Below are 27,347 nucleotides of genomic sequence, written 5' to 3'. Positions count from 1 at the left end.
CATATGAAGCAATTTTTGACATTTTGGTTAAAGCGTTTGAAGTTGTACAAAAAGTTATTTTTACAGCTTGAAAAGTACACAGTTTAATATGGTGCTTTACAAGAAAATAATACATTATATAACATATATAGTGTGTGAAGTTGAATATTTGTATGAATTTGATAAAACGGGCCAGTGAACTGTATTAAAAATAGTGTACACTTAGAATTTCTTATAGACGCTTCTAGGGTTATAATAGGAGCACTATAATAAACAATCCCATCACTTGTGAAATGTTCTCTGACTAGGTTTTTGTGGACAAAATACAACAAACCAATTAATGGAACTGACACTAACTCTATGATGTGAGCGGAAAAATAAAAAGAGTAGCCAAGCATGGTAATAGCGCAACGATTTAAAAATAGCCATACCAATGTTCACAATGAGAATCAACAAATCCTATCCAAACATATCGAAATTGAAGGCCTTGTCATAATTGGTGATGAAAACCAATACAAAACTCTTGAAAATCATTGTTTCACAGTTATGGAACTTCCGAAAATTTCTCTTGAATATCACTGAGTTTAGTGCATGAAAATGTGGTAGAAAAGCTTGGTTACCACAAATTTTGAGGTAGATGGGTTTCAAAAATCCTAATGAAAGACTACAAAAGACCAGAAAAATTGACCGCAACACTAACTTTTCTCGAAGATACCAACAAAATGGTAACCAATTTATTGATCATATCCATGACTTGGGTGAAACATCAATTGCAGAATAAAGAAGTTGTTTTGAACAATTATACATCAAAATAGCTTTAAATGGTTCCTTTCAAATGCATATAATAAGATTGTTTCTACATTTGGTTAATTTTGAATTAAAAACATCTGTCTACTACTTTCTGAACAATCCTTGGAGACTCGTGTTAATATATAGGAGTATTTGTTTGTTCGATTCAGTTATATTTTAGTAAGATAATTAACCAAGCACAATGAAGTTTTTTAAGTAATAAATATTAATCCATAACATCAGACTGAGCATCTTTATTCCACCTGTAGATATTTACAGTTTACAAATCCACATTGTTCGTATGCCCTTATGTCAACCAAATATTTATAAATTAGAAATAAGATACAAAGTAATAAATTACAAATAAAAAATATACATGGAAGATTTCAACATTTGTTGTTTTAATATACATAGGATAATCATAAAAATAAAAATTGAAATACAACATTAATTTAACTACAACAATGAGTAAGTAGTCTTCTAATGACCATCACTGAAATGTCTCAACAAATAAGTAGACATAACTATAAGTACATAGAACCAAATGCATGAATTTATTATACGCATTTTACAATATGAATAAGTTACATCAGTGAAAACCAGTTTGTTCTTAACCCTTAGAAAGCCATAAGCCAAAATCTCGACTCTAACAATAATTTCAAAATAAAATTAATCGAGATTTCGGTTTGCTCTTATTCGTTTACTGTTAACAAGATATTATACACAATGAAAGATAGTAAGACCAAGTTTTAAAATTATTGCAATAAATGAGTTAAAATCATTCAAACGCCATCTTTGGAACTAGTTGTTCATTATCGTAGTTTAGTTTTGTTCGTTTTATAACATTTTAGTTAAATATAGTGAAGTTAGTGTGACATTTGCTGGTAAATTTTAGTGATGGGTTGAGTTACAATACATCTTATCAAAAAATTGCAAGGTAAAACACTCTTCATACAAGTGTTGCATGATTTATTGACTAATAATATGTTTATAAAAATCTCAATAAATGTATGAAAGAATTACATTAATTTTCCTGTGTCTGTAAGAAGTTTTTACCAATCGAATAAAAACAAATTTCAAATGATTTTAGTGATAAAGCAAAAACTATTAAGATGTATACTACCATTTTTATAAAATTACAAATTAGGAGTGTCCAAACTTTTATTTTGGGCCTGGCCTTTCTTGAAAAGTTAAATTAAATTTATACATAACATCATTGAGAATGGACATTAATTTTTCATCTGGCCTTCAAAGAGTCAATTCAATACAAAACTAAAACAATGTATGCGATCATAGTAAATAAGCATTCATCATATTTGTTACAAATAAATCACAGTGACTGTTTTGTCTTCAGCATACCTGCTATAATAAATAACACTGGCCTGTTTTGGCTTGTATAAAAAATACAAAAATAACAAAACAGAAAATATAACATGTATCATGGAAATGAAATCCTAAAACATACAAAAATGTTGCTAAGACAGCAACAAACTAATGGAAGATTAATTAAAATTTAAGGCACAATTTATAAACCGTACGTCTCTTATCAAATGATACAACATAATACTTTCAGGTGCACTATTCTTTTCTTTGTCTCTTTGTGGGTTTAGGTTTACTGCTGACATATTCCCCTGCCCTGACAACATTGCTGGCCCTAGCAGTCTCACAGTCCTTCCAGCTCGGCCCGTTTTTCTTGGTTTTCCTCGGCGTTTTCTTGGGTGTGGGCGGCGGAGACTCATCATCTCCGATGTCCACAGCACTGTCAGAGTCATGTCCGTTAGAGATATTCACAGCCACTCGTCTCCTACGAACTCTCCCAGGCATCTCATCAGAGTCGGCGTCAGCTGCGGCGGCAGTAGCCTTCTTGGGCGACTTATCTGCCTTGAATACCAGCTTGCCAGTGTTAGCCACTCCAAGCTTCTTCAGTTCATCTTTGAACAACTTTCTGCAGAACTCGTAATTGGGCGCCTCATCGTGTTTGAGTTTGCTCACATAATCTAAATAGCTGGTAATTACTGGAACAGAACAATCCTTTATTGGCACGGTTTCATTTTAGAACAGCTGATTTCACTATTACACTTCTAGAACCATATCTGGGTCTACTTCTTTTCACCCTTTTTGAGCACAAATCACACTATATGGAAAAGAATAGATGGAAAAGCATAGATGGCAAAGCTAAATATTGCCTTTTCTTTTTAAATGAAAGCTTCATAATAGCATTTTATCAAAGCTGTGCAAAGAGATCAAAATTCAAGATTTTAGTATTGATTCAACTTTGAAAGGTTTCAGTTTGTGCCAACAGTTATTTTGCAATAGGAAAGCAAAGGAAATAATGAGTGATTAAATCACAAGTTATTTGTAATAAGCCACTGTGATAAGCATGTGGTAACCTTTTAGAAAATATTACATGGGTGTACAAATTGAATTGTTTAGATTGTAGATTTCATGTACAACTGCTGGTTTGATGTTTTGAGGTGTCAAAATATCAAACTAAAGAAAGTACATTATTAGTTTTGAAAGTTTATTTATACAACATTGATGGCATGACAACTTTAATGGTTGACATGTTAATAAACTTGTAACATACTAACAATTTAAAATCTTCATCTTGAAACATAAAACAATTAAAATCCTTATTGGTATTTAAATGGTATCTATGACTGTGGACTAGTACAATGTTTTAGATTTCCCAAAACATTGCACAGCTTTCTATCTTGAAACTTGCAAGATTAAAAAAAGAAACCTGTAAGAATTAACATTGTAATTGATTTAAGAATCCTTAAACACATTTCAATTTTGCTCCACAATGCTTTGCTCTGTGACTGAGATACAATAACTCCTTTCTAAACTGTGAACAATTTCAATCTTAAAGCCTTAATAGATATGAAAAAGTATAAACATAAAAGTAGCTAAAATTGCTTAACTTTATTAAAAACTGTTATTTTTCATCTATGTTATAAAATAGTTTTGAGAGTAATTTTGTTGGTTATTGTTTGAAGCAAAATTATCAACGTCATCTGTAAGAACTATCTCTGTATGAAGTTTACTTTAGCATTATGCCCTTTTTCCACAACGTTATTTTATTTTAATCAATTGCAATGCTCATCAGCATAGATACCAATATATAATATTTGATTAGACTTTTTACATTACCTTGTCTGACACTATGGACAAATTAAAATATAAAAAAAATAAAATAGCCTTCCGGCTCAGTTGGAGGAAGTACATAGCTTTTGTGACAAATCAAATACTATTAATTCTCATGGGATTTATATGTCCTCAATATCTTCAAAAATGTTCAAGATGCAAAAACCTTTTTATAACTAAAGTTTAGGAAATTTTATAAGTATTTCAGAACAATTTTTTTCTCTCCGAGGTTCATAAATAACAGAGTTATATATTGAAACGAAATGGTGTAATAAGCTGGCCAATGAGCTTAGTCACAATATTTACAAAATCCATTTTTCTACAAAATTTCAATTTATTTGGGCTTTTTTTTGGAACATTGTTTCGACAAGTGAAGTTATATAGCATATACAGATACACATAACATTTTGATAGGTAGGGGTGGTTTTTGGCTCTAGGGGCCATGTTCAGAGAACTTATGCAGAAATCTTCGGTAAGTGCTACCAAGAGGATAATTGAATAGGCTGATTTTATATACAAAATCCATCTAAAATTACTGGTAAAAAACTAACAAAGCTTAACACATTCACTGCAGGTGATGAGCATGCTCGTCATGCAAAAATGGCGCGCCGGGCGGTGGACGAGCGAACTCGGCATTTGGCAGCTGCTTTCATATTGCCTCAGGCTGAGCTGAGCAGTTGCCCGGGAAGGATGTAACACTCATAGCGAGGTGTGCCTGTTTCGGTGAGTCTGTTGGTGCGATTCGTCGCTGGTTCGCCATTTTCGTTTGTTGTGTATGCTTTGCGATATTGTATGAGTGGATTATAGTGTCTGTTGACTGTGTAAGTGTACATACTAATAATGGAGGAAGACTATAATGTTATTGACGATAATTTTTCATCTGATGAAGATAATGAGTTGCAATGAAATGCACTTTCTCCAGGTTGTTGTAAATTCTTTTTACCTGTACAGCATGTACAACTCAGATAGACTGTCCCTGTATGACTTCCGAGTTCGTGTTCTTGAAGACCTGCTCCCTCCAAAGGAAGCCCCACTGCTCATCACACCAATGCGCAACAGCATGCATCGTCTCTCCAAACTAACGAAACGGCAAGTTAGTTACCCGGAGGTTCCGCGTTTGCTACCAAGAAGGCAAGCGTAAGGAAACAGTGTACTATTGTGCAGTGTGCCCTGACGAACCAGGTCTGTGTGAACTCAGTTGCTTTGATAAGTATCACAAGGACAAATAAGTAGTTTTTAGTCTTTGGCGGTGGGTGGGGATGTATATAATCTTTTTCTAATGTTTACTCAGGGAGGGGGGTGTGTGTTAACTGTTTTTGATGTTGTATATTTTTCAAACTAATACAGGGTGTCCAGTAATGACCAAATCTAAAATTCAAGCACATTTCAAGGTTTTCAAGGCTCAAAATTATAAAATTCAAGGCTATAGTCGCGGTTTACTTTTGGCTCTTTATCGGTAACTAACAATTTTACAAGCCAAAATCAAGTCACGAAATAGTGTTTACTTTCCATGTAACAATAAAGATTTCTCAAATATTTAAGGCCTAATAACAGCATTGTGATATTTTAAAATAACTGCTTAAAAGAATACATACCTTTATTTTAAACGATGCTCAAAGATAGTAGGCCCTCTGTTTAAATTACTAATGTTCTTATACATTATTAACAACATTTTATAATTCGTTATTTAAAAATCTACAGTAAATGAGGTTTTTTCATAACCTATAACTTATAATTGAACTTCCTTGTGTTCAAAAACATTGAACTGTAATCGTACCTATAAAATGTGTTAATTTAATTATTTAAACAATACTATGCTTAATGTGGCATTTAATTTAGTTTAAAATGAATTTCAGTGTAATGTTACTATTAAAAAAAATAGTAAAAAAACGTAGGCCTTTAAAAAATTATGATAAAGTACCAAACCCTAATTTAATGTTTATATTGTAACAGTTTGTTACAAATACATTTTAATATCCAAATAGGTAAATGATTTCGATTTTTTATTTGAAGTCTGAAAACAAACCCTCAAAAACACAGGATACTAAAGAAACAGTTTTACTTTTAAGTTAAAGAAGTTTTACTTACACTTTCAACATCAAACACAACACTATTCTAAACCAGTTGAGAGTTAGGTTAGTTTTAGGTGAATTAAGTTTCATAAAAAACAAAATAACTGTTAAAATAAATAAAAATATATTAATATTCATTTTGTAAAAACGGATTAAACTCAAAAAGTCCAAAACATGGGCTATTCAAATGTTGAACCCTTTTTAGAAAACATGTGTAAAAGTTATAAAACTTTAAAATTGAATTACTAACGATGTATTGCACCTTTACTCATTGCACAAATTAATTTAAACAAATAAGGCTATTGACAATAAGTAAAATGAAAACAACCATTAATAGTATAGCAAGGGTAAATAAACACCTAGATTACTAAAAGAGTGTTGTATTAATTATATATCTCAAATAAATTTAAAATAAATCCTATAGCATCCAATTCTACACCATTATTGATCACATGATCACGTTTTTCGTTTACCTTAAATTGAAACATTTAATATTCATCAGTATGTTTCAAAGAATTGGCAACCTCTTCAACATGCGAATATTATAAACACAATATATAGTCACGTAGGTTATTTAGCCACTCTTCAAATTACTTTAACATCAAGCATACGAGGTGTGATCAAAAAGTTCCAGGACTTTTTATATACTATGGGAATGCAATGTCTCACAGTGATGTGGTTGGTAGCATTGTATTCCCTGACTCAACAGTAACACAGCTGTGTTTGCAGATCAATCATAACATCACTGAAAGTAACATTAGCATAGTTTGTTTGAAATTATTTTTATAGAGTTTGGCTATTTTTTTGTTTAATGAAAATGAATGTGAAAGAAGAGCAACGTGTTTGTGTGAAGTTTTGCGTGAAACTGAACAAAACGTTTTCTGAAACTTTTTTGATGTCACAAGAGGCTTTTGGTAAAGAATGTCTAAGCCGATCATGCTGCCATCAGTGGTTCAAGAGGTTTAAAGGTGGCCGAACATCCATAGACGACGACGCTCGTTCCGGACGCCCTTCAACGTCAATCAATGATGACAATGTTGATCAGACCGTCGACTAACAATCCGTGAAATGGCAGAAGAGTGTAACATTTCATTTGGGTCATGTCAGGAAATTTTAACTGAAAAACTTCAAATGCGTCGTGTTGCAGCAAAGTTTGTGCCAAAACTGTTGACTGAAGACCAAAAACAACACCGAATTCATGTTTCTGAGGAACTTCTTCAAAAGGCAAATGACAACGAAAGCTTTTTGGATTATGTCATTACGGGAGACGAGACATGGGTTTTTGGTTACTATGTGGAAACAAAAGCCCAATCATCACAATGGACATCAAAAGGCTCTCCAAGACCCAAGAAAGCACGTCAAGTCAAATCAAATGTGAAGGTCACGCTTACGGTTTTCTTTGACTGTAAAGGTGTCGTCTACTATGAATTCCTTCCACAAGGTCAAACAATTAATCGTTTTGTTTATCTTGAAACCCTCAGAAAATTGCGTAATGCTGTGAAAAGAAAGAGACCTGAGCTGTGGCAAAGTGGTGATTGGGTTCTTCACCATGACAATGCTCCTGTTCACTCTGCATTAGTTATCCGTGACTTTTGTGTAAAAAACGCAATGACCGTCATTCCTCAGCCCCACTACTCACCTGACCTGGCTCCAGCAGACTTTTTTCTCTTCCTGAAGCTCAAGAGACCCCTGAAAGGACAAAGATTTCAAACAGTTGACGAAATTAAAGAAAAAACGACGGAGCTGCTAAACACCTTTACAAAAGAAGAGTTTTCTGGGGCCTTTGATCAGTGGAAACACCAGTGGGAAAAGTGTGTAGCTTCCCAAGGGGAGTACTTTGAAGGAGACAAATTCGAATAACCTGTATGTTGTATGAATAAATGTATAAAAATTCAGTCCTGGAACTTTTTGATCACACCTCGTATATAAATGCCATCTCTCGCCAAACGTACTACAACGCCATTTTTGGCGACTGCAACGAAAGCCAGTTACTTCCAAATTTCCTTTGTATTCTGTCAATTTCACATTGATGTGAACATAATCGAACTTTTGCTTCAATACCTTCATTCGTGTTAAGCACGGAGTCCACTGCGACCGGCCCTGGTCCAGCCCAGCCCGGACTTCTGTCAAAATGCATACGATCAAATGAAAACCCGCCCATTGCGACCGGTCCGGGCTGGGCTGGACCGGGCCCGGTCGCAGTTGGTGGGTGTCCATTTGATTGCGTGTATTTCGACTTCATAAAAAGGCCGGGCCGGGCCGGCTGCAGTGAGCGGGTGTCCCTTTGATTGCGTGTATTTCGACAAAAAGGCCGGGACGGTTGCTGTTGGCGGGTGTCCATTTAATTGCATGTATTTCGACTTCACAAAAAGGCCGGGCCCGGCTGCCCGCAGTTGGTGTGTGTCCATTTGATTGCGTGTATTTCGACTTCACAAAAAGGCCGGGCCGTGCCGGCCGCAGTGGGCGGGTGTCCATTTGATTGCATGTATTTCGACTTCACAAAAAGGCCGGGCCGGCCGCAGTGAGCGGGTGTCCCTTTGATTGCGTGTATTTCGTCAAAAAGGCCGGGACGGTTGCAGTTGGCGGGTGTCCATTTAATTGCATGTATTTCGACTTCACAAAAAGGCCGGGCCCGGCTGCCCGCAGTTGGTGTGTGTCCATTTGATTGCGTGTATTTCGACTTCACAAAAAGGCCGGGCCGTGCCGGCCGCAGTGTGCGGGTGTCCATTTGATTGCATGTATTTCGACTTCACAAAAAGGCCGGGCCGCCCGCAGTTGGTGTGTGTCCATTTGATTGCGTGTATTTCGATTTCACAAAAAGGCCGGGCCGCCCGCAGTGGGCGGGTGTCCATTTGATTGCGTGTATTTCGACTTCACAAAAAGGCCGGGCTGGGCCGCCCGCAGTGGGCGGGTGTCCATTTTATTACGTGTATTTCGACAAAAAGGCCGGGACGGTCGCAGTGGGCGCCTTGCATTAGTAACGGCAGCGGCGTTAAAAAAATCAAAACTCCCGATTTTCTACAATATACAAGCATAATTCCCGCCTTATTCAAGGCAGGTAAAATTCAAGCATAATTCCCGCTCTTCCCGATTTTCAAGGCTGCTGGACACCCTGTAATAATAATATATACGTGTAATTGATGTACTATGTACGTGTCATTTATGTACTATCATGTAATTCGCGAGTGTTTGTGCCGAAACCTAGTGTGCTGCGAACATATATCACCCGGTGTGGATGACGAGCAGACTCGGCACAGACATGACGTTACCCGTTCCGGCCAACGAAGATTTCGGAATACCTTGGACAACCCTTTCGGCTATCCTGACTGTTTTGGTAAATAAAAAACAACAACAAATTCCCGCATTTTCTGTTGCTGGTAATTTTGTCATCCGCAGTGAATGTGTTAATAAAAAGTTTTTATGGCAAATTTAACCATTCATTTAGAGCATTCATTTTGCAACAAACAAATTTTAAGTAAATCTTTACAAAATTGACATTTTTGAAGGTCTGGTGCTTTTTAGCTTCAACATTTAGCCCTCAAATGATAAAAAAGGACTGTAATTTTTTTTAGTTACAAGAAAGTGGTATGAACAAAGACAAAATTTCAAAATATACACCTGTAGATCAATGAAAACTTAACTATTACTGACATTACAAATATAATTTTTCAGAGGTTTCCTAGTTTAGAATAAAAATGAGATTACCTGTTGGAGCAGAGGGTATCAATTTCCTAGCGGACGAGATGCTCTTCATTAGTGCTATCTTTTTCTCTTCAACCACTTTAGGGTCGGTAATGTTGTCCCAGGGCAGTGTAGATGTAATCCAATGGAGCAAGTTAAAACCGAGAATTTCCATGTCACCTCTTCGCGTTGTTACTAAAAAAAGGAAAAGTTGAATTTTTAACATTTGAAACAATTTAACATTTTATTACTGACACATTTCTATTAAGACAATTAGTAGAACTTGAGTGTGGTGTTGCGAGAACGAACACATGTGTATTTACTTTACTGTGCTATGAAAAGAAGACCATATAATAGGATACAAAATATTTGTTTGCAATTAATATTATTTGGTACGTTTTAGTTTTCATGACATTTTAAAAAATGACCAACTTTTTTGTAGGTTGGAAAAAAAACTTTTTTACATACATAAAGTAATTTTAGTGTTATCTTAAGCAGTGTGCTATAGCACTAATTTTTTCAAAGTTATTTGAAACGAACCTCCAAGATGGGCATCTCTGCTTGTGTATTCTATTGTGCCATTGTGAGCCTTCTTAGGGTCTGGCTTGAACTCAGTGGTGATATAACGAGCTGCAAGTCCAAAGTCTACCAAGTATACCTGGTCTTCAGTGCCCTTCTGGGTGCCCAACAGTAGGTTAGCACCCTTCACATCACAATGGGCATACCCCTGCTCGTGTATATACTCTAGCACATCCAGCTGTAACAGAGAGTAAAATACATTAATTACTGGGATTGGTTACATTAGAAACTTATTCTCCCAATAATCATTTACAAAGTTGTGCCATAAATTGGTATTTAAAAACTGAAGGTGAAGATTATTATTAAGGAACTATAACGGTTGGGACCTCACCCTCCATTTTGAACTCTGGCTTATCTCCTCATATTTATTCTTAAAAAAACTTCATTAAACTTTTTCTATGTGAGAATTCCTAATTAAACTTTGTATAGCTGCAACTGATTTTTCACTAACAGTCAACCAGACATTTCACTCTTTTTTTACACTACATTCAGTATATTCTGCCAGCCACAGTCATTGATTTATCCACATACAAACATTATTTAAAGTGGACTAAAAAATTTTGATCAAGCAATAGTTAACAACCGAGGTAACATTTTAAGTCATACAAATAACATTTTAAATCATACTGACCTTTAATTTACGACTTATCCCTAAATAGCTCACCTAGTTCTGAGGTATTATAATAAACATATCCACAAAATAATTTGTAAACACTTGCAGCCATGAGCAACAAATATACAATTTTATATATCTGTAACTGAACAATTACAAGGTTTGACTACATTAAAAATAATATTTTTACTGTGCATCTCTAATATTTTAGTTGTAAAATATACAATTTTATATATCTGTAACTCAAGAATTACAAGGTTTGACTACATTAAAAATAATATTTTTACTGTGCATCTCTAATATTTTAGTTGTACTTATCACATTTTAATGAAAGTTTTAATATAGCCATATCTTTTATTGTATGAACATAAATAAATTCCAAGTCTTTTGGTCTCCCTCATTTTATATAACACTTAAATTACTAATAATTTCTAAATAATAAATATCACTTTTATTCTATTAACCTTTAGAAGGCCATAGGTCCATGTATCGGCTTTGGAATTATGTTTCCAAAATAGCAAATAGCCGAGATATTGGCACGCTTTATTTGACTACATTATTCAACTTTATTTTTAGTTTGTAACATAAAATTAAACAAAATATAAAACAATGTCTTTTTAGCCTGTATTCAATTTTTTTCTTTAAAGTAAACACTTTTATATTTGATTAAATGTTTGCTGAAATATATTGAAAAAATAGTTTATCCTACCATACAAACATGGACTTATTAATACGTGGACAAATCCAGGTGTATGTCTAAGAAAAATCATATTCTCTACCACTAAATTGTGTCTACATTGACTCACACCAAAACTAAAAGTACTATACTCACAACTTGAAGTCCAATTTTCAACGCTGTTGCACAAGGGAACACTTTCTTGTTTTCTAGAAATATAGACCAGATGTCCCGGCCATATCTGTCCATAACGACGAACCTGTAACGTTCCTTGTTGTACTCAAAAGATCCAGAGCCCAAGTAGCAAGGCATACCAAGTCTTTTGATACCCTTGGATTTCATCCAATTTTCAACTGTAAGTTAAAAGAATTAATGAGTCATCATGTCATTAAAATAGAGACTTGGTACATCACACAATCAAAATTTACATGATAACTAGACATAACATAACTATGCCCATTAGTGTAACCATTAGTGTAACATAAAGCTAAATTCAACATTCCCATTACTTGTTAAAACTATAATTTCATTAAGATTTTTCAAACACATAGTTCAATTTATAATTCAAGACATTAATACTCTAAATAAACACTTTCTCTATCAAATTATCATTGAAAACAAGGCCGATCACCTCAACATTCTAAACTACTTTCTTTCCAATCCACCACTCTCAGGGTGGCCACTCAAAACCTCTTTACAAATTTCCGGTTTTCCCGATAGAAAATTTCCGATTATCTAGTCTATGTTCAAACCAAATAGACAACTGTAGTACTGTATTTAACACGTTTTATCGTCCCTAGCAGTATTTTCAAGAAATGCCACATCGGATCCAATTCGGAAATACAAAGAGAATAAATAAATACCAGCACAGCGCTACCGCTGGGCAGACTGCAGCCCAGTATTGCGGGTCTGAGGTCTAACCCGCACCGTTGTGGACGAACTTTCGGTACGAGACAATGATTTTCGCCGGTACACAAGGTCGGTTCAGTACAATCAACAAATAAACCAAATAATTTCATCTAAACTCTACTTAATTAATTAATCTTTTGTGGGGGAGGGGGAAGCCTGAGAAAACCACATTACTTTAAAGGAATTTGCAGAGATGCAGGGAAATAAATATACATTTAAAATTCCAAGGGATTTTTCCTTTTTAAGTTATAGAAATGGTAGGTTATAAAATGAGCCTCCAGAATATATTACATTTACGTAAAAATATATGGATGTATATTTATAGAGAATATATTTATTTACAACTACGCAAAGTATGACGTAAGGATAAAATATGAATTAGCGATCGTCTGTTTATTATCGAGGAGCTAAAGTTCGCACATAGAACCAGCAGACACGCTAGCGTTGAAAAATATAGACACAAAAAAAACGAACTTCAACTATAATATTATTTATAAATTTCGTTATTCTGTTGCTATATATTTCTAAATCGTTTTATAAACAAAGAACTACAAAAACATGTTTCACCAAGCGGTAATTTGAGTACTGCCGATCACTTGTGTCCACGAATAGACAGTGTTGTTTCGTAGTCCTTGACTGTAATCTAACTAACAGACTCAGCTAGTTAGTCAGTTAGATTGTAGTCAAGGACTATGAAACAACAAGACAAAGATCCTCATGCACGTTGGACTATTTGGTTTGAACAGTTAGAATCGTCCGAATAATCGTCAAGTGTGCGTAGAAGTCGTTCCGGCAAATAGTTGACCGGAGAACTGATGGGATTTCCAGCCGTCGTCCAACCAATGCCGCACTGACGACGAAAACTGATGAGCGTGGCTGATTCGATCGGCTGGCTGTCTGGGGTTGTAGAGAAGCAACAACATTAAGTTGCGTTTACACTGGCTACTGTAGCATTAAGTCTGTCCACACACGACAGTGATGTCTCTGCAATGTTTATTGAAATTTTAATAGCCGACACTGTTCTCCAGTTCTTGTAATCAACTGTCCGGCACTGGTTGCAGCAGCGCTCGCGAGAGCTCTTGCCCCCATTTAGACTAGCGATGTTTAGTTGGACACAAAACTTGCGCCATTTTTTCCGGTGTAAACGCAGTTCAATCGAGATTTGGATGTGACCGTGATATCAACACAAAACATCACTTCCTTTGTTTTAACCTATGTAATTTGATGACAATCGGAACATGTGTCAGGAGCAATCATTCATAGACCAACCGAGGCCTCGGTTGCGATAAGAGCGGTTACCGGTGGGCGGTGATTGCTAGATTGGGCAGGGACTTAAAGTTTAATGTTGGTGTTGTACATATGGGAAACACTGGACACTAACTATGGCAGACGTGAGCAGCAGGGCAGTACCACACGATGGCGCTTATCCGCCGCCAATTCTAAACATTAAATGTTTCTCCTGCCGCTCAACCCTCAGCTCAGTCTGTCGTTGCTGTGCAACAGGACGCAAACGCTCCTCTGTATAAATCCAACTGATATTCTGGTGTACTCAAAAACCCGGGCTGCACCTCTTATCAAACCGTCAAACATTATATTATTCAACAAACCGAACTCTTAAGCCTGTTTATAACAACAGTGTACATTTTAGGCCTGTGCTATCTATTTAACACACGTCTTTCCAAAATACTATTTTCTCTAAAGAATAAGAGTTGGACAACTTTGTCCAGAGACCCCACTTCAGCGACTGAATAATACTTAAGTATAAACACCCGTTTGTATCGCGGTTACTAGCGCTTTGTCGCGTTACCTCTTAAAGCGTACCACTCGTTTAGTGCCGAAGTCAGAAACGATCAGTTGGCCGATTTTAATTGTTTAATGCATTGTTACGTACTTTTTTTTTGGGGGGGGGGTGGAGGCTTGTCACGGCACAGCAGTAGAACTAACCAAGATAAACTCATACACTAGTGGAGATAACCTTAGATCAACCGGCGTCAGAGTAGCTCACAAACATCCATCTTTATTCACAATTTCATGAGCCACGTCGCTTTAAATACGATGTTTCGTGATTAATCAGTTCTTGATTCAAGAAGCTGTCAAATTATGTCTTGATTTTATAAGATTTTGGAGACGGAAAAAGTATTTTTTTTAATTTTCCCGGTTCTCAGAAAAATTCCTGGCTTATTCCCGGTTTTCCCGGTCGGGTAGCTACCCTGACTCTTTGCACCTTCACCATAAACATCTCCAACTGGACGATTAACGTAAATTAAAACAAAAATTTCAGTAAGAATCTCACAGTCAGTGGGCTCAGTAATTTTCTTAAATATTTCAACATGCACAGCAAACTAAAAACACAATGTAAAAAAAATCAAAATGGTGTCAGTTGAGAGCCAGTAAACAAAGAATATAAGAATGCACTAGTAGAACACTGTCCGCAGCACTGTATTGGCAGCCTCATGTTATATTAAAATTCTCAACATATTATAAATTATTTACTTACTATCTTCCTTTTTGGCAACTTTCATGTAGAAGTGCATTTCAACAAAGAGAGGTCCATTTTCTTGAGGTTCCTATATAAAAATTATAAAGTGAGTATCGGTATAAAAGATAAGCAGTATACTAAATAGTCTGTACTTAAGGAATAAAGCTCGTCCAAAACTGATGTACCTGTCAGATCTATATCATGGAGAAATAGAGTAGACGCTTGACCTTCCTCCTAACACATTTCACTATCTACTGTACAATATTATAAACATTGGTCTAGACTACATCAATCTAATCCCAAAACTCTGATTATTTGGTATTGCTTTAAAGATCCGAAACATGCCTTGCAGATTAACACAATAGCACACTTGAAAGTTTCTATTAAGGTGAAAATCGACCACTTGTATGCAACAACGTTAAATACCATACCAACAACCATATGACAGGAAAATAAACGTAACAAAAGTATTGTTACAAAAACAAAATGTAACAAAATAAGATTGTTAATTCGCTATGCCAGTACACCAAAGTAGTTTCAAATGAAACAAACAGTAACTGTCAAGACATAGTAGTGCATAGTATAACATAGTGCTCTATCTCTATCCGTTCAAAAGAACGAGTTAATGATTTAATTTAATAGAGAAAACTGTGATTTGAGGGAAACATTAAAGCTATACATGTGAAATCAATATTACTAAATCAGTATTATATTGTAGGTAACTTATTCTTTTCTACTTAACCTCCACAGTACTAATCACAATGGTTTACAATAACAAGTAATAATACCTGAATAATAATACTGTGTCCTCATTTACGACAAAAAAATAAAAATATTTTTGAAAATTTGTACCACTACTAGTTGTAATCTTGTACTGGTAGCAATAAAGCTTTCTTATCGGATGTTGGACGTCTTCCGATATAACTATTTCATAGTCTGAACCGTTATTGGTGTCATAGTTGACAAATCTCCCAATAGATTGCAGGCATTTACTTTGCATTTCCAAAATTCAGATTTCACATCAGCTGTTTGTTTTTAATTTGATATTTGATCAAATGCAGGCATACAGTTTGTCTACACCAGCAAATGATTTAACATGAAAAGAGTCAACAAAATATTGTACTTTATGTAGTGGTAGATCAATATGGGTTGGAATGTAAGAAACTATTTATTTTGTAAAAATAACTTAGTTTTACATCCTGGACTTTGTTTAAAAAATACCACATACACCAAACAAATTTTTATAAATATTTTGTTGTGAGTACAGTATAAATATAACTCTAATAGCATATCCGGTTGCAGCTGTAAAAACCAGAACTAAAAAAGAAAGAAAACAAGTAACTGTATTTTATTCAAAGTGCTCTAGGTACAAATGAATGGATTGTAAAGGGTTAAATCCCAGGTAACAATGATGCAAATATAGGTTTCATTTAGTCAACCTCTAGCTTCTCTGGTTGAATGAGTAAATTCCTATTAATTAGCGGTTTTTAAATATGTCTTCATGCTGAAGTGTCTACATTCAGCACAAAACTGGCGATGCTTCACCTGATCCATATGACTCACATGAATTTGAATGTTTAAAGCTTTATCTACTTATTGTATATGAAGTAAAAATTTACTGAATATAAAGGCATGTCTATTTAACCAGCCAATCGTTGGATTTCAGTTATATGATGACTGATTAAGTACAGTTCCTGAAATTATAATTAAATAACTTTTGCAGATAATTATTAAAAAAATACTGTATATTCAGTTGTACATAAAATAATGTACATAAATTTAATATTATTCACCATAACCTGTCTTGTTCAATAAAATTACCATCTTCAAACTATCTCTTGAATGCATTTTCAGTTTATTTCAACCACCTCATGAATATTTACATTTCAAAAAAATTATACCTACATATATTTTAAAACAAATAACTATATACCTATTTTACATTTATGATGGTCAAGTAAATTAATCTTTTAAATACTTTTTCGTGAATAAATAATCAATCAATCAACATTTTTATTGCCATAAAATAAAGATCATTGACAAAGTCTTATTACAGCTTTATATGAATATAGCAATGTCAGTTATAAAACTCAGATCAATTATATCTTAAGTTAAACGCAAACATAAACCACAATACTCAAATACAGCCAGTGGCATTGGGGAATTTAAAATAAAATGTTTTTTAATTGGAAGAACTCGTCCAGTGCATAAAATGGGTTATCTAACAGCCATAAATAATATTTATTCAAAAATATTTTTTTATTGTACTTTTGGAGTAAGGGTAACAAATGGTTGTACACCCTCAGTGCAATAACAGAATGGCTTTCACGAGTTTTGCTCAATCTATTAAAATTAATAGATGCAGCATTTTTATACCTGGTATTGTGGGAGTGTTTTATACTGTTAGGCTTTACTAATTGAGGATTTTTAAAGATATATTTCATAAGATCAAAAAGATACAGGTTTATTATGGTCTGAATTTTACAAATAGTGAAAAGAGGTCTACAATGTTGAAGTGTAGACCTCTTTTCACTATTATAATCAAACATAAAAGCTGACTACTACAGTAATACTACAAATTAAGTATTTACTTACAATTTTCATAACATGTGGGTAGGATTTGCTTTTAGCTTTAGAAGGTCCAGCTTCATCAATTGGAGCTAGGAAAAAACACCATATTTTATATATACTGATATGTTAATAAAAGAAGAGATAATATTGCCTAAGTACAATTTTATACTGAATTATTATATAATACTTCAGTTATAATTTTGAGGTCATAATTACAACTTTTTCATTATGCTCACTAATGATGTATAAACTTTTATTTGCTAATGCATACACCACTGTTGGGATTCTTTGATATTTTTGTGGCTGTGTGACCGCTTCCTCTACAAGCTCTATCATCTTTTCACTACTCCAATATGTATCAACAAATTCATCCTTCCCTAAATAATGCTTTGATAACAAGCCTCCCCAGTTATCTATTTTTGATTTTTCAACCCCTAGCGTTTGGTTGGTCACAGTCTGAGCACAGAGGGTAGGCAGCTCTTTAACAGATTGGAGAATTATAATCTCCAGTCTGTCAGGTTGGTGGGCCACACTGAATATCCCTTACATTTCCCAGTTAAGCTTGGTTGGCCACTAGATGTACCCTCACTGTATTAAATTGCTTCAAAATTAATTATGTTTATAACCCTCATCCAGAAGTGGCAAGAAAGTGCTGTAAAATAAGTCTTGTCAAAATAAGGAATTAGATTTATACGTCACTTCTTGCTGCTCACAGTAAACATTTTCTCTTGTTTTGATGTTGCTGTGGCTGCAAAGCTATCATTTTATTGGTTGGCAGTGATTTTTAATGCTACCAAATATAAAACTTTTGTAATAAGTTTAAAAAAGTCATATCTGACCTGCGATGTACAGCCACTAGAAATAGGTTCTCAAAAATGGCTTCAAAACATATTTAAGGTGATGAAACCAACACTGGAAAAAGTGTAAAGTATCTATTTTCAAAGACTTGAAAAAGCCGAAAGCTGAACCGTTCAATTGTAATTATTCTAGTCTTGATACTTTTTGAATAAACCATTGTGTGTAACAATTTTTTATGCGTTTCCCGGCCTGGAATTTATAAATAAACTAATGGCCTGGAATTTTAACACTTGCAACACAAGTTTTTAACTTGTACTTATAAACATTTATTTTACTTTTGGACAGGTGACTTTTTACATTTCAATAACACAAGCACCTTTAAAAGAGTAAAAATGAGATTTTTGCTAATTTAATGGTAGTTGGTTTAGCGTAGCATAAGTAATAAAAACATAATTATTTATAATTGCTCTCATATTCTTTAAGTTTTCAAAGTAAGACACTCAATTTACTCATTAATTTATGAATTACTAAAAAAATACTGGATTTTATAATTTTGCACAAAAACAAACCAAAATCATTGAAAGTAATTTAATATATCTAAATTAATTTAATATACAATTTAATATGCAGTCTAAACTGTCTACATAGATATTTTTAAACGTTTAGGTGTTATTTTATACAAAATATGCTTGAGCAATCTTTAAAACACAGAACATCTCAAAACTAATTGTATGTGTAATAATTATAATTAATTTGTACACAGTAAAAAAAAAACTCTCATACAAAAGTTTAACCTTTGACGCATTAGTTTTAAAACCGTTTTCAAGGTTTGGTGTTATTATGGGTTAAATGGTTTTTAACTTTTAAAAGCTATTATTATGGTCATATAGTAACAACAATATAGTAATAGAAATCTAGTAAAGACAATAATTGCAAAACGGGTGTTTAGTCTAGTTAATACACCAATCCAGTCTACTTCCACTCAAACCAACAACATGCGATTTAAGGTGGACCCTCTTGCCAGTTTTACCACAGACTAGTGACTCATAAGTGTGCACTAGACCAAGAGTAACACCTTAGACCATGCAGCCATTCTGACTTTATGAATGAGATATGTAAATAGCTCACTTTTGTTTTCGCTATATCACAAAGTATATACCCAAATTTGTGTAATCTCTTTACAGCAGAAAGCTGAGGACATATTGGGACCCGTGGTACGTCTCAATTAGTCAAAGTTTTAATAAATAACTTATATAGGAAAATTATAACACAAAATTCATATCTAACACTGACATAAATAATGAATGATCAATTATCTATACAACCATATATTTTAAATCACACTAAAGGATTTCGTTCACTGATCCAAATGAATAAGAACATAAACCACTGCGATCTGGAGGAAACCATAAATACTAATTTGAAACAAATCAAGTAGAATGTATTATACACAGCATCTTACAACCAATAATACTGTACTTTATGAAATAATCTAATACCACATGGTTTGCAAATTTAATGCAGGATTATCTTGTGGTTTTAGTACATATTGGGTTTCCTATGGGTCGATTTAGTTGAAAAACTGGCTCCTTTTGAATTAGAATTATGGTTAGTAAATTCTGACTGGCATTATCAATAAGATAGGCTGTACCTAATACTATTTAACTGAGATAGTTGAATATAGCAGCAACTCATTGGTAGCAACTTGATTAAGAGAAGATATTCAAATTGTAGCTATTTGTATGTGTAGGATAAAGCCTACTAGTTGTCAAAGGCAAAGAGGATAAAATTTCAAACTGTATGTATAGAGAAAATTTAAAATATTTACATACCTACCTAGAGAAATAAAAAAGGTTAAAAATTAAATAAAGTTTATTTACTCAACTGATACCTACCACAGCAATATATCTCACCAAACCCTCCCTTTCCTATTGACGTTCCCACTTCCCAAGATTTCTTCTGGCTGTTTTTTACTATATAACCGGCAGGAATTGGTGCGGGCATCTTGTATCCATTAGCCTTCCTCGGCTTCTTTGCTTTTGATGACATTTTGATAATCTGTAAGCCTAAAAAGTAGTAATAATAATAATAATAATAATAATAATACTTTATTGTCATGGACATATATACATGTATTGACAATGTCAGAATTGTTGAACGTTACATTGTTTCTTAGTCTTAACTAGAGCAGTAAAAAAAACAAAACTTAGCGGTATAAAATTAGTAACAATGCATGTATTGCGTGTAATGTAATAAATGTAACAATTTTAAAAACAACGTAAAATTGATAATAATAAACTAATTAATAAATAAGTATATAAATAGATAACATCACAAAAATTCAACAAGTTAACAAAAAAATAAAGACTATTAGTAAGAACAGTTAACAAGAACAAAAATAAACTATTTAAAGAGTCAACAAAGCAAAAAGGTATTGATCAACGGACAAATATATTACAGAGTTATGCCAGGGTGTTCTAGGAATTCCTCAATGTTATAAAAAGGATTTTGCTAACAGCCAGTCATTGAGTTTTTTAAGAAAAAACCTTACAACTATACAATTTAACAAAATAACTTAACTTATTATAGACTTTTTTGCACATGACAGAATGGCTATTTAACATTTTACTTAATCGGCATTGTTGAAAACTAATATTATCTTTATTACGTGTATTGTATGGATGTAGGTCTTCATTAAGTATCATTTTCTGGTAATTTTTTTTAAGGAGTAAGCAGCAAGTTCAAAAATGTAAAGATTGACGACAGTGTTAATTTTTAAACTAATGAATATAGGCTTGCAATGATCTAATGGGGCTGAGCCATTAATTATTCTAATAACCCTTCTTCTGCAATTTCAAAATCTCAACAATCCTTGGAGAGTTACCCCATACAAGCAAACAGTATTTCATTATTGACTGAAAGAAAGCGAAATATGCCATCCTAATATAATCTGTCGTTACACAATGTTTCAGAGACGTCTCAATAGAAATATAACTCTAGACAGTCTAGTTTTTAATGTGGTCTATATGTGTTCCCCAGGTCAGCTGGTGATCAATAAAAATACCAAGAAACTTAACATTATTAACGGTGTCCAACTCTACAAGTTCCTGATTGTATGGCCTTAAGCTAAATATTACATTTTTCAGTTTTACTTTTATTTAAGAGATAACCATTGGGCTCGAAACCACACACCTGCCTCTTCTAAAGAGCTCCTCACCAGATCATTCAGCTCTACAATATCATTTGAAACATTCAAGAAAGTTGTGTCATCAGCATAAAGGAAAGTTCTACTAATAACATTTACAGGCAAATCATTAATACTTATTAAAAATAACAAAGGCCCCAAAACCGAGCCCTGCGGCACTCCATATTTTAGGACAACTTCTTGAGACCATTCTCCATCGATAAAAACCACCTGCCTTCTATTTTCTAGATAGGAACTTGAAAAAGCCTCAATGAGCTACCCCGAAAAACCATAAAAATTAAGTTTTTTCTAATAGGTCCGAGTGATCAACACAGTCGAAAAGCTTTGCTCAGGTCACAAAACGTTACCTGAGCAAAGGCCCTGCTCTCAAAAGGCCTGCAAAATTTCAAAAACCAAACTATCTATGGCATCAAGCGTGGCTTTACCCCTCCTAAAACCAAAACTGAAATTTGGTCAAAATGTTTTTCTCTTCCAAAAAAAGTAACAACTTGTTCATAAATTATAATTTCAATCAATTTGGATACAACAGGTACAATTGAGAACTGGCGATAACTTTCAGGTTTATCTCTCGGACCTTTCTTGTAGATAGGACAAACTCTGGAGATTTTAAGCTCTTCAGGAAAATTTCCTTCTTTAAGTAAACAGTTGACACATTTAGTAATAGTTCGACAATAAGAGGTAGTATTTGCTTCAAAAGAGTATTAGACATGTAATAATAATCATTGCTGTAAGAATCACTCAAATGTTTTGCGGCCTTAAGAACATCATCTGTTGACACGAATTTCCACTCAAATAAGCTAATATTACTTAAACTAACTGGGCACACATTTTTAAGGAGAGCTTTAGTAGTATAACAGCAGGGTTTTTCGATGGCTTTTTTTGCTTCAACAACTGCTTCTATACAATAATTGTTAAAACATATTTGGTGAGATTCAAGGGCTCTTGGCCTTTTGCCATGTTACAGTTTTTCTTTATTAAAGGACCAAGCTGCCTTACACTTGTTTCTTGCTAGAATCTATTAGCTGACTGTTATAAGCTACTACTTTGGCAGCAGAAATGTTATTGGTGTTACTCTCTCTTTAGCACTTTCAGCTGATTTTTAACTGTATTACTACCAGTATTCTTGTACAAAAAATCAAGAGACAACAACCTATCCTTTAAAGTTGCCAAGTCAGAGATGTATACCAACTAACTGTACTCTGTTAACTGGATAGTAAAAGAGCTGTAATTAAACTAAATAAATGTGTAAAACTGTAAACTAGGACCTTCAATTACTTTAATTAATTCCAATCCTTCTATATTCATTGAAGTGTGAAAAAACAAAGATGTCTCACATGTAAAATCCAAACAACAGAAGATTCTTCCAAGAATAATCCTTACTTAAAGAATAAAAGTAACTGCAATAAGTACTGTTAAAATTTAAAAAAGTTTCTTTACGAATAAAAACATGATACAACGACTGAAATATGACACATAATACATATTGCAACTTATCACTTCAATATCGATATCAAAGGAGGAAGTGTTTGTGATAAAATTATTATTGTTAGACATTGTATTCTGGATACTAGTGTCTCAGTGCCTAATCATGATAGCGAATTTTTTTTGTAGTTGCATAATTACAGTATCTGATTTATGAGACATGTCAAATAAAGAACACAAGCACTCCCAAAGAGATTAATATGAAAATGATTTTAGAAAAATTCCGGAACCACACATTAAATTCATTTAAGAAATTAGTTTTAAATATTAAAACTAAACAATGTCACCCTACTTGCCATTATAGATAAGCACATAAACATATGCATACACAAAATAGCACATGCAGAGGCCTGGCCTAACACTAACTGTCCAAAATCCAAAGCATAAATTCATGTCATATCACATTTTTCAATTCCTTTAATTAGCTTGCAAACTCCCTCTGTGTGGATATTGTCATAAGTAAAAAATACAGTCCTTAAATCAAACCACTTTTCAATACTTTATCGAGTTATAATTTTGTATATAAACTCAAATGCCATGACACGTTATTTTTTATTTAATTTAAAAAAATAAAACTACCCAAAAATCCACCTCCCATAAAGAGAATGCTTGGAGGGTTAATGACCTGATGAATGCACAAAGCTGGTGCGGCAAGGCCTACTTTATACTTTTTGTTGGTCATTCATTGTTAGAGATATTAATATTTTAAATTGGCAGCAGTATAATAATCGGCCAACAACAAAATTGAATTATGATTATCGATTATAAATATTGATACTATCATTTTAACTATAGATATTCATAATTAATCATTGCCAGCTGTTTTTATTTAGTTTATATGTACTGAATAGGCTAGTGACATCAGCAAGAAAAATGGTGATAATCATGCAGTTATTGTCTATAAATGTATTTTTAAACATTGAATAATGTTTTAAATGGTTACAAGATTACCTTTCCCCCTACAATTAAAGGAGAAAATCAAATAGCATTTCGCTACAAGAAAAGTCAGAACAAACAACACGTTGCAAAAAACGCACTTGAGAAGATTTTTTTTAACATTTTACATTTAAGTTAGTATTATAAATATACCAAAAATTGTACTATTTTAGTTTAAATCAAACAAACTATGACTTTGTAATTTATAAATGTAGTTTTGACGGCATCAGTACCTGCAGAAATGCCATTTCAGATTGGCTGCTCAAACAAAGTTTAAATAAAGTTTAGTTATTTTATGTAATCTGAAACAAATACATTTCTTTTACATATAAAAGTATAGCTTCACTACAATACAATTTTAAAAGCCTAAAATGTAATTCAATTCCACTTTATTACTCAAAATTAATTTAAAGTAAAATTGTTTTTGGAAATTAATTCAAAGTGAAATCGTGTTTAGCTATTGACTAATGGCGGCAAGAAAACAAGGACAAGTGTTCTTGAAAATAGTAAAAAGTATGTTATAGTTTTGTTTGTAACATTATAGAAATATAGATAGGTTTTTATTTAGCGTTAAGATATTTATTTTAAGGTTTAAAACCAGTAGAGCTACTGTATATTGTTATTTGAAATACCTATTATATACTTTGGTCTAAAATTTTGTTTTTCAGTATTTTTAGATGGTAATTAATATTGATGATTTGATAATCATGATTCGATTGTGTAGGTGGCTAATTATTATACTGCAACCTTTAATTTGATACAAAGCAATTATTTAAATCGTTCTTTGCTATAGTTTGATAGGCATAACTCAAATTTTACATAAGTTAGTAAGAAATTGTCTGGTAGTGAAAAGATAAGCAAAACCAACCAAATTGGCATTTTCGAACCTTGAGCCTACCACTTTTCCGCCTATGGTTGACTTCAAGTCACACCCTGACAGCCAATCAGATCAGCTTGTTGCTGTGCTCAAAATAAATCGGAAAAGCGAATGGGTAGCTAATTACGATAAGCAGACCCGGTTTTTTATATTGAAAAATGTAATCATCGATACCTAATACTCGCATCTCAAATCCTATCAATCGATGTAAAGTATCTATAGTCCTCAACAACAATCATATGTTTTAAATTAAAACATGAATTTAATATTTACAGCGATCAAAAAAATTATTATATAACCAAAATTAGGAAAACTGAAGACGATCATATTTGCTCCTCTCACAGTTACAGTTGTTTCTTTCCGACAAATTTCACATAACTGGGTTTTTTGGTACGAGTCCAACATGTTGAAGTCACGAAAAACATGTCTTATCATATTTCAAAGCAATGTCGTGTAGTTTTCTAAAATTGACTGCCATTTTTAATAATCAAATGTTACTTAACTTATATAAAATTTAAATATTAATTTACGAGTATTATTTGAAAGTGTTTACAGCTGTTGATATAGATGATTTAAGTTAATTGTTCAAACAATTAATCAGTATCGATTGATTACCTATATCAATGGTTACGATTAAGTAATATCGTTTGCCAATTTCGATATAAAAAACTGGGTCCACTTATCATACCCTACCCAGGCGAATAAATAAAGGCATATGTGGCAATAAAAGGGTTAACCATTTTAATACTAATTTCTGCTGTTGAATTTCAGCACACAATAGCTGAGGGCTACCAAGAATGCAGCATCTACCTGAAGGAAAAGTGAGTAACAACTAAAATTAGTAATTTAAATAGGTTTTCAGTGTTAAGCTTTAAGAACATTGACATTTTTACTATTTTACAAAACATTATTGTTACTAATTGAAATATTTAAAATATAAAACTTGTTGATGACCAAAATAATCTGTAAATCAAGTTTTATGAAAATATATCAACATTAGTTTACACAATGTATTCAACTGCCTTGCCTTAGAAACTAGGATTTGTGATAAGCCTACCACAGGGAACAATAAGGTTGAATGCAATTCACTCAAAACGTAACCACAATGGAACCAAGTTTTATCTTTCAGGGAGAACGATATACAAACACTTTTCAATCTAAAATCATACACACTTTATCAATCTCAATGTTTGCCAAAATTAAGTTGTAAAACAATCCTGTATGAAAACCGTTAAAACCATCCGACATAACCTAGTCAGCGATTTGATCATACTTAAAATGAGGTTATCACCTAAATGTTATATTACATTACGATTTTGGACTCACTTGTGTTCTAAGCTTTTCAGAACTGAAAGTAACTTATTGAGAAAGAACTGATACAAATTCCCAACAATTTACATGCAGTTCAACCCACTGTCAAACATGAAACTTCCCAAACAAACTCCAAATCTAAATTTTGTAAAGCCGTTCCCGCTAATGCTAATCAGATGTTATCAACACTGCCAACAGACTAAGACTTCACTAAATTATTGTAACGTCTTATTGCATTATCCAATACGTATACCTACAACAAATGTATATAGCATAATACGAATAAATAATTTACTAATTATAACGCACTACTAACGCAATATTTTAATGTCCTTAGATGGATTTATTACGGTCATTTGGTCAAAGACATTTTGTTTTTAATGTAAACTATATGTCTGATGTATGATCATGGGATGGATACTATCTATTTGACTCAAGAAACTCGGCAAACTAAATTCCCTTACTTATTAAAACAATAAGTTGTAATTCAGAATTTGTTTATTTTTTTAATAAATACCAGAATGTTTTGTTACGTTAGTTTCTTTTTCAATTCAACATCATTGTTTAGGAGAATACTATAATGCTATGAGTTTAATGACTAAATTTATAATTATTTTGCTTTTTAATTTAATCATATCTTTAATTTATTTAATTCTTCTATCTTAGTCCTTGATAATCACAAGGTAAACTACACCATGTGTCGTGTAACAGGCATCGCTGAGATTGCATGAACAATTTCGAATTATAAATCATTTAATTATAGAGATGTCCTGTGAACAGAAAAACGAACAGACTATTATCTAAAGAGAAATTTTTACCTCGCCCCGGCATAAAAAGATAAATTATATTTCTTACTGAGTGACAGGTTCAATGTCGCTCTGCCAAATTCCATGGTTGGAAGCACATTATCATATAACTCTTTTTTGTCTACAAAGAAATGAAATTCCATGCGAAATTTAAAGCCTACAGACGATCTTTCTCAAGATATCTTACCACGTGATACATTCACATTTTTGTTCATTGAGTTAGGTCTCATATCAGAGTTTAAATAATGAAAGTTCCGGTGAGGCAGGAAAGGTACAACGACACAAGAGTGCGCGGAAATTGAATCCTGTGGTCAAAATTTAATAATTACTTGTGATTTCTCTATCTTGGTCAGTCAAAACTTAAATTTTGCTAAAATTGATATTTCCGCGTGTGTGCAGGTCCATATTCTTGATGCTACTTGCATATAGCTTGTTTT

At 33.2% G+C, this 27,347-nt stretch overlaps 1 protein-coding gene across 1 annotated transcript; it reads right to left on the bottom strand.

Moving 5' to 3' along the window:
• Positions 1–1,007: 1,007 nt before the first annotated feature.
• Positions 1,008–26,246, bottom strand: LOC124364434 (nucleosomal histone kinase 1). The gene is made up of 8 exons (XM_046819928.1): positions 26,120–26,246; positions 20,189–20,359; positions 17,520–17,584; positions 14,943–15,012; positions 11,693–11,889; positions 10,209–10,425; positions 9,693–9,863; positions 1,008–2,783 (listed from the first exon to the last, which is right to left on the bottom strand). Exons 2-8 carry the CDS (start codon positions 20,340–20,342, stop codon positions 2,347–2,349), a joined length of 1,311 nt encoding a protein of 436 aa, XP_046675884.1. The 5' UTR covers positions 20,343–20,359; positions 26,120–26,246; the 3' UTR covers positions 1,008–2,346.
• Between the last annotated feature and the right edge of the window lie 1,101 nt (positions 26,247–27,347).

The sequence above is a fragment of the Homalodisca vitripennis genome, chromosome 6 (assembly GCF_021130785.1).
Source record: "Homalodisca vitripennis isolate AUS2020 chromosome 6, UT_GWSS_2.1, whole genome shotgun sequence".
In the NCBI taxonomy this organism is placed as follows: domain Eukaryota; kingdom Metazoa; phylum Arthropoda; class Insecta; order Hemiptera; family Cicadellidae; genus Homalodisca; species Homalodisca vitripennis.
Note: the sequence above shows the minus strand (reverse complement) of the source record. Positions and strands in the feature narration are given on the sequence as shown.